The sequence below is a fragment of the Nycticebus coucang genome, chromosome 8 (assembly GCF_027406575.1).
Source record: "Nycticebus coucang isolate mNycCou1 chromosome 8, mNycCou1.pri, whole genome shotgun sequence".
In the NCBI taxonomy this organism is placed as follows: domain Eukaryota; kingdom Metazoa; phylum Chordata; class Mammalia; order Primates; family Lorisidae; genus Nycticebus; species Nycticebus coucang.
The window spans coordinates 116580593-116595416 of NC_069787.1; the positions used below are offsets into that span (position 1 = coordinate 116580593).

Here is a 14824-nt window from a genome sequence, read left to right on the forward strand (position 1 = left end):
AAAAAAAAATCTAAGTTTTGTTAAATATAAAATTATTTTTATATCTTCTAGTTTTTTTTTTTTTTAATTCAACAAATATTTATTGAGTGCCTATTATGTGCTAGATATTGTTCCAGGTACTTGGGACACATAAGAGAACAAAACAAAGAGCCCTGCTCTCATGGAGCTTACAGTCTAGCATTTATTGCCACTTCACCTGCATGTGGTCTGTGACCAGGGGTAAGTCACCATATCTCTGTCCTCAGCTGCCCAACAGGGGGATAGTAGGCCTGGCTCAAGACATGGATAACACGCCTGGTGTACTACAGATGCCAAATTGGACACCCACCGCCCGGATAGAGAATAGGGCTGGAAGTTGATTTTTAATAACACACTAATGGGAAGAGGGCAGAGACAGTTGAGCCCAGTAATCTGGTGTGCTGTGGTGGTTGTAGGCTGGCTACACAAATTGTTGCTCCTGCTGTTGCTTCTTGGTGGCTGCCTTGTTGGCTAGGTCCTTGGCCTTCTCTGTAGCTGCCAGTGCTGTCTCCTTTGCCTTCTCTTTGGCTTCCTTGGCTGTCTCAACAAGTGTTTTGGAAGGGGCCTCACCCTGCAGCTTGGCCAGGATGTATTCGAAACCTTTCATAGTCTTGGTCACATTGCTTTTGAACCGGGCAAGACCAAATTCCTGGACAGCCCTGGAGACACCAAATAAGCTAGAGGAGACCCAGGCTTCTCGACGGATTTCAGTCCAGCCACTGTTGTCAGAGTTCACATAGTAAACACATCGTTCCTCCACCACCATCAGCCGGGCGTGGTTGATGTTCCAGGTGAAGGTGGTCGTGGTCTGATTCTGTGGGTCCACAATAGAGTCCTCCAGGATGTACACTGAGTGAGCAACTTTGGCAGGAAACAGTCGCTCAGCCCAGCGGGGCATCCTGTTGGTCTTGGTCAGGAGTCGCCGTGACAGGAGCTTCTGGTCAGGGGTCACCTCCCGATGTACTATGTCTTCCGTCAAGATATGTTTGCTATAAGGATTCGGGTACCGCTGCCAGAAGGCAGCGAACACTTGGTCCCACGAACTGCGGAGCACGCTCTGGCCCAGGAAATACTTCACCATCGTCCCGGCCGGGCGGGCTCAGCACCCGCGCAGCATTAGGGGTACGGAGCCCGAGATGGGGCTCGCGGTGGCCGGCCCGGGTTTGGCGCACGCCCACTGCCAGGCTAACAGCTCAGTGACCGCCACTGGACCGCGCGGAAGCCGCCCCAGCCGCCATGAGTTGTCCGAGCCCGCGCTACTTCTATATCTTCTAGTTTTAATTTTCAGATAATATCCCAGTAAAATTTCTTCCTATGAAATTTTGATTTCTTTTTGAGTAAGTTTACCTCAGTGGACTTTTTGCACTACTTTTTTTTGAGACAGAGCCTCAAACCATTGCCCTGGGTAGAATGCTGTGGTGTCACAGCTCACAGCAACCTCAAACTCCTGGGCTTAAGCAATTCTCTTGCCTCAGCCTCCCAAGTAGATGGGACTACAGGTGCCCGCCACAACACCCGGCTATTTTTTGGTTGTAGTTGTCATTGCTGTTTCACAGTCCTGGGCTGGATTCAAACCCGCCAGCTCTGGTGTATGTGGCTGGTGCCTTAGCCACTTGAGCCGTCCTTGCTACTTTTGATAAAAGAACCCTGTGTAATACACACAAGCTTTCATCCTTCCCTAGCAAATATGAATACCATAAATTAAAATGGTTTCAATGATACTATTTTCATAGTGCTTTTAGAAAGCCTGTCATATCAAGTAAAATTAAACCTGAGATCTTCAAAAGAATGATAGCTTTTGCCATAGGTATTAGATGCATCTGTAATTATCTACCAGCTATATCTCTTTCTCCTTCCCCTTCCTCCTCCTCTTTTTCATCTTCTTCTTCTTCTCTCAGTTTGCAGGATAGAAGGTGGAGCAAAGTAGCATGATCGTAGTTCACCATAGCCTTGAACTCCTGGGCTCAAGTCATCCTCCCACCTTAGCCTCCCCAATTCTTAGGACTATAAGTGCACACCAACATAGCCAGCTAATTTTTAAAAACTTTTTGTAGAGACAGGGTCTGGTTGTGTTGCCCAGGCTGGTCTCAGACTCCTGGCCTCAAACAATCCTCCTGCTTCAACCTCCCAAAGTGCTAGGATTACAAGTGTGAATTACCACGCCCAGCCCAGATACTCTTTCTTTTTTTTTTTTTAAGAGACAGAGTCTCACTTTGTCACCCTCAGTAGAGTGTGTCGTGGCATCACAGCTCATAGCAACCTCAAGCTCTTGACCTCAAGCTCTTGGGCTTAGGCAATTCTCTTGTCTCAGCTTCCTGAGTAGCTGGGACTACAGGCACCTGCCACAGTGCCCGGCTATTTTTTGTTGTTGCTGCAGTTTGGCAGGGGCTGGGTTTGAACCCGCCACCCTTTGTATATGGGTCCGGTGCCCTGCTCACTGAGCCACAGGCGCCGCCCCCAGATACTCTTTCATCAAACATTTAATGAGTACCTGCTGTGGGCAGAGCAGTGTACAAAGCACTATGGGAACCATTTTTATGTGATAAATGTATTAATCACATTAATGTATGTGATAATGTATTAAGCCTCTGTGATAAATGTATTAATATATGTATTTTTATTCAAAGTCATTGTGAAGTTTACATCACCACCATCACTCCCAGCAAGCCCTACACCACCTCCCTCAGCACCCGAATTACCTCCATCTCCACCACCACTACTGACACCACTACAATGACCATATCCGCCATCATCACCTCTATCACAACCGCCATTACCCATCATCACCAGCTACTTGGGAGGCTGAGGCAAGAGAATTGCTTAAGTCCAAGAATTTGAGGTTGCTGTGAGCTGTGACTCCAGAGCACTCTACCGAGGGCGACAAAATGAGACTCTGTCTCAAAAAAAAAATTCATGAAGGAATACATGAGTTTAAAAAAGTTCTTTGAGGGGATATGCCAGTAAAAAACTTTGAAGAGCCTTCAAAAAACCTTTAAAGACACAGAACCAAAACTCTTTTGAAATTTTCATAGATTCCCTGGGCTGAAAGAATGAGCAGGGGTTTTTCTGGTCTACCTCTGCCCCTTTCAAAATCCTGTGTTGTAAGTCACTGTAGACAGTGTTCATGCCCAGGAATGTCCTTATGTGTTGGGGCCATGCCTGCGGTGTCCCTCAGCTAGGTGTGGACTCATTTCTTCTGACCTTAGAGCCCCATTGAATCATGAGAATGAGAACCTCTCTCTTCTTCCTTCCCTCCCTCCCTTCCTTTTTTCCCTTCATGCTGGTTTTGAGGATTCATGAGATAAACATTTATTAACTACTTTGCAATATTTGGCTGAAAGTACAGAGTCTTATTAATTACGGATGTATGGAAGGTAATTTTGTACAAGTACAAAGTATTGTTTTCTCCCTGGGACAGACAGTATTTTTTTTTTATCACCCTCGGTAGAGTGCTGTGCTGTCACAGCTCACAGCAACCTCCAACTCCTGGGCTCAGGCGATTCCCTTTTTTTTTTTTTGTTTTGTGGGTTTTGGCCAGGGCTGGGTTTGAACCTGCCATCTTGGGCATATGGGACCCGTGCCCTACCACTTTGAGCCACAGGCGCCGCCCTCAGGTGATTCTCTTGCCTCAGCCTCCCGAGTAGCTGGGACTACAGGCTATTTTTTGTTGCAGTTTGGCCAGGGCAGGGTTTGAACCCGCCACCCTTGGTGTATGGGGCCAGCACCCTACCCACAAAGCCACAGGCGCCACTCAAGACAGACAGTATTACCATGCTCAATCCACAGGAAGCTCAGGGCCCCCTTCCCTTACATGGCCTCCTCATTTACCTAACCTATTTTTATTTTTTGGTTGCAGCTGTCATTGCTGTTTGGCAGGTCTGGGCTGGATTCAAACCTGCCAGCTCAGGTGTATGTGGCTGGCGCCCTAGCCACCGAGCTACAAGCGCCAAGCCTCCTTCATGAAATTTTTTAGTTGACATCTAAAATATTCCATTCTTTGGGGATGATAGTAAGAGGAGTTAAAATAAAGGTTAAAAAATTAAAAATAAAGATATTAAGTATTTCATCCTTTTTTTTGTTGTTGTTGTTGTTGCAGTTTTTGTCCAGGACTGGGTTTGAACCCGCCACCTCCGGCATATGGGGCTGGCACCCTACTCCTTTGAGCCACAGGCGCTGCCCACTATTTTATTTTATGTTTAAATAATCACAAATGTTGTCATTTCCAGCACATTAGTAATATAGGTATTTAAGAATAAACTGTTGGAATAGTCTTTTTAAAACATCCCGTTGAATCTAAATCCAAGTAATTTGATGCCTCTCATCATCATCCATTTAAAAACATACAAACAACCAATCTTTCTCTCCCTTTTTATAATTTTTTGATCTAGAGTCTCGCTTCGTTGGCCCAGGCTAGAATGCTGAGACACCAGCCTAGCCTGGCTATTTTTTGGTTGTAGTTGTCACTGTTGTTTGGGAAGCCCAGGTTGGGTTTGAACCTGCCAGCTCTGGTATATGTCGCTAGCGCCCTAGCCACTGAGCTACAGGCCTTATTATTTATTCTGTTACACTGTACTTCTCTGAAATAAAAAGTTTGTAAATCAATTTTTTTTTTTAATTTCCATTGTTTTTGTTTGGCTAAGTTGTAATAACAAATAGGTCCAAGTGTGTAAAGGCTCAACACAACCAAAGCTTCTTTCTTTCTTTCCACAGGACAGCCCTGGATGAGGCGCCTGGAGAGGAAAGGCACTCCCCTCCACACAGTGATCAGGGGAACCAAAGTCCTTCTGTCCAAAGGGTTAGCTCATGGGCCTATTTTTGTGTGCCCTGGAAACTAAAAATAGATTTATATTTTTAAAAGGCTACTTTAAAAAAAAAAGTAGCATGTATGACAGAGGACTTATGTGCCTGCACAGCCTAAAATAGCTACTGTCTGGCCCTTTGCTGAAGTTTGCCAGTCTCTCTCCTAGAGTCCCACACTCAACTGTGTTTGGATGGTTGATAGAGAAGAGGCAAGAAAAGTTCATGGATGAGATTTCAGGGAGTAGGCCCGGAAGAGAACCGCATCATTTAGGGTCATATTCTGTTGCCAGAAAAATTATATGGCCACACTTTATAGCAAGCGACATGGAGAAAAGTAAGCTGGAGAAAAGTAAGCTATGTATCCAAAGAAGGAAAGAACAAATTTTGGAGGCAGCTAATAGTTTTCACTATGGCCAAGCCTCTAAAGTATCAAATACTTTTTATCATTATATTAGTAGTAGTGTAAAATATATCACAATAACATATATATAATAAATTAAGATAAATAATGCAGAAAAGTCATTTTATTAGAGGAGCAGTTCTTACTAAAATGAATAAAACTATTTTATTTTCAATTAGTTTATATTTCCCAACTTAGATTATCAATTTCATTACACTTTTCTTTTCTTTTCTTTTTTTTTTTTTAGAGACAGAGTCTCACTCCGTTGCCCTCGGTAGAGTGCCGTTGCATCACAGCTAACAGCAACCTCCAGCTCTTGGGCTTAGGTGATTCTCTTGCCTCAGCCTCCCAAGTAGCTGGGACTACAGGTCCCTGCAGCAATAACCGGCTATTTTTTTGTTGCAGTTTGGCCAGAGCCAGGTTCGAACCCACCACCCTTTGTATATGGGGCTGGTGCCCTACTCCCTGAGCCACAGGCACTGCCCACAATTCTCATTTTTATAAATGTTACTACCAAGAAATTTTTTTTTTTTTTTTTATAGAGACAGGGTCTCACTTTATGGCCCTCGGTAGAGTGCCGTGGCCTCACACAGCTCACAGTAACCTCCAAATCCTGGGCTTAAGCGATTCTCTTGCCTCAGCCTCCCGAGTAGCTGGAACTACGGGCACCCGCCACAACACCCGGCTAACTACCAAGAAATTTTTATATAAAATAAGACCATGGAATGGAAGAAGCTTTTTTTTTTTTTTGGCCAGGGCTGGGTTTGAACCCACCACCTGTGGTATATGGGGCTGGCGCCCTACCCCTTTGAGCCACAGGAGCCGCCCAGAAGAAGCTTTATATAAGATAACCTTAAATAAATTCTTTGAACTTAACTAATCATTTGTTATAAAATTATTCCTCTTTCTTTCTTGTATGTATGTGTGTGTGTGTGTGTGTGTGTGTGTATTTATTTATTTTTAGAGCTGGGGTCTCATGGTCACCCAGCTGGAATGCAGTGGCACAATCATAGCTTACTGTAGCCTTGAATGCCTAGGCTCAAGACATCTCCCTGCCTCAGCTCCTGAAGTCTCTAGAATTACAGGTCTGAGCCACCAGGTCTTATGATCTTATAAGAATTTCATAATCTATTATCAAAAAGTTGCTTATTTATTTATTAGAGATAAGGTCTTGCTATGTCACCCAGGCTACAGTGGCATCATTATAGCTCAAATTCCAAATTATAGCTATAATTCCATTATAGCTCAAATTCAAATTCCTGGGCTCACACACAATCCTCCTGCCTCAGTCTCTGGAATAGTTAGGACTACCGGCAGGCACCACCATGCTCAGCTAATTTTTCTTTTTAGAGACAGGGTTTTGCTGTTGCCCAGCCTGCAATTATAGACATGAGCCATTGCACCCAGCAAAAAAATTGCTTTAAGTTTCCGTCAGCTAACAACTCAGGTAAGGATTCCTTCAATTTTTTTTTTTTTTTTTTTGTAGAGACAGAGTCTCACTTTATGGCCCTCTGTAGAGTGCCGCGGCCTCACACAGCTCACAGCAACCTCCAACTCCTGGGCTTAAGCAATTCTCTTGCCTCAGCCTCCCGAGTAGCTGGGACTACAGGCGCCCGCCACAATGCCTGGCTATTTTTTGGTTGCAGTTTGGCTGGGGCAGGGTTTGAACCCGCCACCCTTGGTATATGGGGCCGGTGCCTTACCGACTGAGCCACAGGCGCCACCCAGGATTCCTTCAATTTTATGAAAAGTTGTCTATTAGTAATAACTTGACTTGCAGAATGATTTGGTATGCAGTTTAAAAAGTCATCCACTTCTACAATTTTTAGAAATTAAAAATTTCGTGTGGTGTCTGTGGCTCAAGGAGTAGGATGCCGGCCCCATATACCGGACATGGTGGTTCAAACCCAGCTCTAGACAAAAACTGCACACACACACAAAAAAAAGAAATTAAAAATTTCTTCTAAAATGTATCAAATGACTATGTGACTATCTCTGTTCTCTTTTAGCTAAAGCAACAGTTCTAAACCTGTGGGTCACAATCCACAGGAACTATATTAAAGGACTGTGGCATTAGGAAGGTCGAGAACCACTAAGCTAAAGGTACGCTGATACATAAGAAGAATTAGGGAATAGCCGGGCTTTGTGGCGGGCGCCTGTAGTCCCAGCTGCTCGGGAGGCTGAGGCAAGAGAATCACATAAGCCCAAGAGCTAGAGGTTGCTGTGAGCTGTGTGAGGCCATGGCACTCTACCGAGGGCGGTACAGTGAGACTCTGTCTCTACAAAAAAAAAAAGAAAAAAAAGAATTAGGGAAATAAAAATATTAATTTCAATATATTTTTGCCAATACATTATTATTTAAATCCTTTATTTTAACCCACTTAAAATAATATTTTTGTCAGAAGCTTGGAGCTTCTGATTTAGCTAATTCAACTCTTCAATATTTATAGGAAACAATTTCCATACAGACTAATTGGAAAAGGCAGGCCTCACTGTCAAACCAAGAAGCTAAACCAGACCCAGCTTGTTGGAAAAGCATGAATTATTATTATTTTTTTTTTTTTGTAGAGACAGAGTCTCGCTGGACTGCCCTGGGGTAGAGTGCCATGACATCACATGGCTCACAGCAACCTCTAACGCTTAACTCTTGGGCTTATGCCATTCTCTTGCCACAGCCTCCTGAGCAGCTGGAACTACAGGTGCCCGCCACAACGCCTGGCTATTTTATTTTTTGTTGCAGTTTGGCCGGGACTGGGTTTGACCCGCCACCTTCACCATTTGGGGCCGGCGCCCTACTCACTGAGCAACAGGCGCCACCAAGCATGAATTAATTAAACAAAGCAATTCAAATGAATGGGTTCAGTGCAGTCTGAGGAACAGTATGAAATCACTGACAAATGATGGAACACATAAAATAGATTACTAAAAGAAATACATCAGGATATAGAGCTCATGTAATTAATGTAGCCTTTAAAAATCTATAAAACAATCTATCCTTATCCTTTAAAAATCTATAAAATAATTTTAAAATGCCATCTCTTACTTACTTTGTAATAAAATGTGGCTAAATTTTAAGCTTTTTATGAAGCAAGGAATAATAGAAGTTCCAGTATTGCTTTCGTAAATGTGCATATACGTGGGCTTTCAACTCTGGGATTAGATTTTGGGGGAAAGTCAATAAAAATCATATATATGTATGTATGTTAGTCAGAAATTAATTCATTAGCCACATTTTCTAGGAAATAAGACAATGCAGGGGAGGTGGAGCAAGATGGCAGCCGAGTAACAGCTTCCCTACAACTGGGCACAGTGAGTCTGGGGAGATAAGACTCCAGTTATCTCTGCCTGGTGGGATCTGCCTAAAATCATCCCTTTGAGGATACAGGGAGTCAGCAAGGGACTTCTGAACCCCAAGAAGAGGACAAAAATAATGGAAAACTGGCAAGTGGTTGTGTGTGTTCAATTGAACTAATCCCGCTGGCAGCTGTAAGTACAAGCAGCAGCAAGACTGCAAACCAGAAAGGCCTTACCTGTGAACTGTTTTGGTGTCTTTGGACTTGGAACTCAGTTGAACTGCCTTGGGGACAGCTTGAACAGGAGTGTGGAGAACTCGGGTACTGTCTAGGGCCCCAGACTGAGCCGCTGAGCCAGACAGAGCTAATGGTGTTTGGCTGTGGGCCAAGGGAGCCATTGTGAGAGAACTGCCCTGGCAAGCTCCACCCTCAGGATTGCAGAGCAAGGATCAGGTGAGAGCTAGTAACCTAGTGACTGAGCAGCCTAAAGACAGGGACTGAGCTGCCTTATAGCCTTAACCCTCAGGGGCAGAGTGAGACCGGTTTTGGCACACTGGAGCCACGGGCTATTGCCCTGGGTAGAATGCTGTGGCATCACAGCTCATAGCAACCTCAAACTCCTGGGTTTGGCACCGCCCGGACCTCCATAAGAGATGCGCCGCAACCCCAACCTGTGACCCGCGCCTGTCTGGCCTCTGCATGCCCTGAAAAGGAACTGCGGGAGCCGCACAACCCTGTGTCCTCCCTCCTGTACCCTCCCTGCCTCCACACCAGCCTGCTCATCTGCCCAGGGACTCTGGTAGCCATGTGCCTTCTGGAGCCCTCCCTGGCTCTGCGTAGAGCCCTTCTCCTGGCCAGAGACTGCTGGAGCCAAAGTCACTGGGCACCAGGCACTCCCAGAACCGTGCACACCACCTCCTGCCCTGTTGCTGGATGCAGGTGTGTCACACTCTGGAGCTGCTTCCACAACCAGAATGCCTTGGCTGGGGCAGCCCCAGAAAAACTACATAGGGTCACTCCCTACAAATATCCAGCAACAATAGAGTGATCCCCTTGGGGTCTAATCTTGGAGAGACACCTCCCCAACCTGAGGACAGCCAGAGGCAATGGTGAAAAACAATCATGAGGCGAAATCAACAGAAAAACTCTGACAATATGAATAATCAGAGTAGATCAACTCCCCAAGGATCAATGAGGCAGACACAACACAAGATCCCATGCACAAACAAATAGCTGATATGTCAGAAATCAAATTCAGAATCTGGATAGCAAATAAGAATGAATTAGAATTCAAACCAGTAACCCAATAGATATCTCAAGAATTCAACGAATTCAAAGACCAAATGACCAAAGATTTTGGCACATTGAGACAAGAAGTTGCATCCCTCAAAGATCTGAGAAACACAGTAGAATCCCTCAGTAACAGAATGGAGAAAGCAGAAGAAAGGATTTCTGACATTGAAGACAAAGCTTTCGAACGCTCCCAAACTCTCAAAGAGGAAGAGAAATGGAGAGCAAAAACAGATCACTCTCTCAGAGAGCTCTGGGATAATTCAAAGAAAACCAATATTCGTCTTATAGGGATCCCCGAAAGTGATGAAGTGGCTTCATAAAGCACAGAGTCTCTTCTCCATGAGATTATGAAGGAGAACTTTCCAGACATGCCAAGAGATTCTGAAATTCAGATAGCCGACAGTTTCAGAAATCCAGCATGACTCAAGCCAAATAAGGCATCCCCCAGACACATCATAATCAATTTCACTAAAGTTAATATGAAGGAGAAAATTCTAAAAGCAGCCAGACGAAAGAAAACCAACACCTACAAGGGCAAGAATATTAGAATAACTGCAGATCTCTTTCCTGAAACCTTACAAGCTAGAAGACGATGGTCATCAACTTTTAATCTCTTAAAATAACTTTCAACCCAGGATCCCGTACCCAGCTAAACTGAGTTTCATTTATGATGGAGAAATTAAATACTTCAATGACATTCACATGTTGAAGAAATGTGCCATAACTAAACCAGGTCTTCAGGATATTCTTAGACTTATCCTCCATAAAGACCAGAGTAATCCTTCACCACAAAAGTAAACCCACCCAGAAAATTTTGATCAAATTCCAACTTCCACAGTCACAAAAGGATTAAAAATGTCCACCGGACTCTTGAAAGGCTTATCAATATTCTCAATTAATGTGAATGGTTTAAATTATCCTCTAAAGAGGCACAGGTTGGCTGACTGGATACAAAAATTCAAGCCAGATTTCTGCTGCATACAAGAATTGCATCTTACATTAAAAGACAAATATAGACTCAAGGTGAAGGGATGGTCATCTATACTCCAGGCAAATGGAAAGCAGAAAAAAGCAGGCATTGCAATCCTATTCACAGACACAATAAGCTTTAAACCAACCGAAATAAGGAAGGATAAGGATGGACACTTCATATATTTTTTTTTTTTATTAAGTTTTTGGCCAGGGCCGGGTTTGAACCCGCCACCTCCGGCATATTGGGCCAGCGCCCTACTCCTTTGAGCCACAGGGGCCGCCCAACACTTTGTACTTGTTAAAGGTAATACTCAATATGATGAGATTTCAATTATTAATATTTATGCACCCAACCAGAACACACCTCACTTTATAAGAGAAACTCTAACAGACATGAGCAACTTGATTTCCTCCAGTTCCATAGTAGTTGGAGATTTTAACACCCCTTTAGCAGTGCTGGATAGATCCTCCAAAAACAAGATAAGCAAAGAAATTTTAGATTTAAACTTAACCATTCAACATCTAAACTTAACAGACATCTACAGAACATTTCATCCCAACAAAACTGAATACACATTCTTCTCATCAGCCCACGGAACATACTCCAAAATTGACCACATCCTGGGCCACAAATCTTACCTCAGCAAATTAAAAAAAATAGAAATTATCCCTTGCATTTTCTCAGACCATCATGGAATAAAAGTTGAACTCAATAACAACAGGAACCTGCATACCCATACAAAAACATGGAAGCTAAACAACATTATGCTGAAGGATAGATGGGTTATAGATGAGATTAAGAAGGAAAGCACCACATTTTTGGAACAAAACAACAATCAAGACACAAATTACCAGAACCTCTGGGATACTGCAAAGGCAGTCCTAAGAGGGAAATTTATGGCACTGCAAGCCTTCCTCAAGAAAACGGAAAGAGAGGAAGTTAATAACTTAATGGGACATCTCAAGCAACTGGAAAAGGAAGAACACTCCAACCCCAAACCCAGCAGAAGAAAAGAAATAACCAAAATCAGAGCAGAATTAAATGAAATTAAAAACAAAAGAATTATACAACAGATCAATAAACCCAAAAATTTGTTTTTTGAAAAAATCAATAAAATAGATAAACCTTTGGCCAACCTAACCAGGAAAAAAAGAGTAAAATCTCTAATTTCATCAATCAGAAATGGTAATGAGGAAATAACAACAGACCCCTCAGAAATTCAAAAAATTCTTAGCGAATACTACAAGAAACTCTACTCTCAGAAATTTGAAAATCTGAAAGAAATCAATCAATACCTGGAAGTATGCCACCTACCAAGATTTAGACAGAACGAAGTGGAAATGTTGAACAGGCCTATATCAAGTTCTGAAATAGCATCGACTATACAAATTCTCCCTAAAAAGAAAAGCCCAGGACCAGATGGCTTTACGTCAGAATTTCTACCAAACCTTTATTTTTTATTTATTTTTTTTTATTTATTTTATTTTATTTTTTTTGTAGAGACAGAGTCTCACTTTATGGCCCTCGGTAGAGTGCCGTGGCCTCACACAGCTCACAGCAACCTCCAACTCCTGGGCTTAAGTGATTCTCTTGCCTCAGCCTCCCGAGCAGCTGGGACTACAGGAGAATTCTACCAAACCTTTAAAGAAGAACCAGTCCCTATATTACTAAACCTCTTCCAAAATATAGAAAAAGAAGGAATATTACCCAACACATTCTATGAAGCAAACATTACCTTGATCCCCAAACCAGGGAAAGACCCAACAAGAAAAGACAATTATAGACCAATATCACTAATGAATATTGATCTAAAATACTCAATAAGATCCTAACAAACAGAATCCAACGACACATCAAAAAAATTATACACCACGACCAAGTGGGATTTATCCCAGGGTCTCAAGGCTGGTTCAATATACATAAATCTACAAATGTAATTCAGCACATAAACAAACTAAAAAATAAGGACCATATGATTCTTTTTCTTTTTTTTTTTGTAAAGACAGAGTCTCACTGTACCGCCCTTGGGTAGAGTGCCGTGGCATCACACGGCTCACAGCAACCTCTAACTCTTGGGCTTACGCGATTCTCTTGCCTCAGCCTCCCGAGCAGCTGGGACTACAGGCGCCCGCCGCAACGCCTGGCTATTTTTTGTCGCAGTTTGGCTGGGGCTGGGTTTGAACCCATCACCCTCGGCATATGGGGCCGGCGCCCTACTCACTGAGCCACAGGCGCCGCCCCCATATGATTCTTTCAATTGATGCAGAAAAAACTTTTGATAATACCCAGCATCCCCTCATGATCAGAACACTTAAGAAAATTGGTATAGAAGGGACATTTCTTAAACTAATAGAGGCCATCTACAGCAAACCCACAGTCAATATCGTATTGAATGTAGTTTTGAAATCATTTCCACCTAGATCAGGAACCAGGCAAGGTTGCCCATTGTCTCCATTGCTCTTTAACATTGTAGTGGAAGTTTTAGCCATTGCAATTAGGGAAGAAAAGGCGATCAAGGGTATCCACATAGGGTCAGAAGAGATCAAACTTTCACTCTTCACAGATGATATGATTGCATATCTGGAAAACACTAGGGATTCTACTACAAAACTTTTAGAAGTGATCAAGGAATACAGCAATGTCTCAGGCTACAAAATCAATACCCATAAATCTGTAGCCTTTATATATACCAACAATAACCAAGCCAAAAAGACAGTCAAGGACTCTGTTCCTTTCACAATAGTGCCAAAGAAGATGAAATTTTGGGGAGCACAAAAATAACAAAGGATGTGAAAGATCTCTACAAAGAGAACTATGAAACTTTAAGAAAAGAAATAGCTGAAGATGTTAACAAATGGAAAAACATACCATGCTCATGGTTGGGAGGAATCAACATTGTTAAAATGTCTATACTACCCAAAGCAATATATATTTTTAATGCAATTCCGATTAAAGCTCCATTGTCATATTCTAAAGATCTTGAAAAAATAATAATTCATTTTATATGGAATCAGAAAAAACCTCAAATAGCCAAAACATTACTCAGCAATAAAAACACAGCAGGAGGAATCACGCTACCAGACCTGAGACTGTACTATAAATCGGTAGTGATCAAAACAACATGGTATTGGCACAAAAACAGAGAAGTAGATGTCTGCAACAGAATAGTGAATCAAGAGATGAATCCAGCTACTTACCATTCTTTGATCTTTGACAAGCCAATTAAAAACATTCAGTGGGGAAAATATACCCTATTTAACAAATGGTGCTGGGTGAACTGGGTGGCAATCTGTAGAAGATTGAAACTGGACCCACACCTTTCACCATTAACTAAGATAGACTCTCACTGCATAAAAGATTTAAACTTAAGACATGAAACTATAAAAATACTTGAAGAAAGTGCAGGGAAAACTCTTGAAGGAATCGGCCTGGGTGAATATTTTATGAGGAGGACTCCCCAGGCAATTGAAGCAGTATCAAAAATACACTACTGGGACCTGATCAAACTAAAAAGCTTCTGCACAGGCAAGAACATAGTAAGTAAAGCAAGCAGACAGCCCTCAGAATGGGAGAAAATATTTGCAGGTTATACCTCCAATAAAGGTCTAATAACCAGAATCCACAGAGAACTCAAACATATTAGCAAGAAAAGAACATGTGATCCCATCTCAGGGTGGGCAAGGGACTTGAAGAGAAACTTCTCTAAAGAAAACAGATGCACGATCTACAAACACATGAAGAAAAGCTCATCATCCTTAATCATCAGAGTAATGCAAATCAAAACTACTTTGAGATATCACCTAACCCCAGTAAGAGTAGCCCACATAACAAAATCCCAAAACCAGAGATGTTGGCGTGGATGTGGAGAAAAGGGCACACTTCTACACTGCTGGTGGGAATGCACACTAATACGTTCCTTCTGGAAGAATGTTTGGAGAATACTTAGAGACTTAAAAATAGACCTGCCATTCGATCCTATAACTCCTTTGCTAGGTTTATACCCAGAAGACCAAAAATCACAATATAACAAAGACGTCTGTACCAGAA

At 42.6% G+C, this 14824-nt stretch overlaps 1 protein-coding gene across 1 annotated transcript; it reads right to left on the reverse strand.

Annotated features, from left to right (window-relative positions):
• Positions 1-349: 349 nt before the first annotated feature.
• LOC128591888 (PRELI domain-containing protein 1, mitochondrial-like) lies at positions 350-1275 on the reverse strand. The gene has a single exon (XM_053599672.1). The coding sequence runs from the start codon at positions 1097-1099 to the stop codon at positions 440-442; it is 660 nt and encodes a 219-aa protein (XP_053455647.1). The 5' UTR covers positions 1100-1275; the 3' UTR covers positions 350-439.
• Between the last annotated feature and the right edge of the window lie 13549 nt (positions 1276-14824).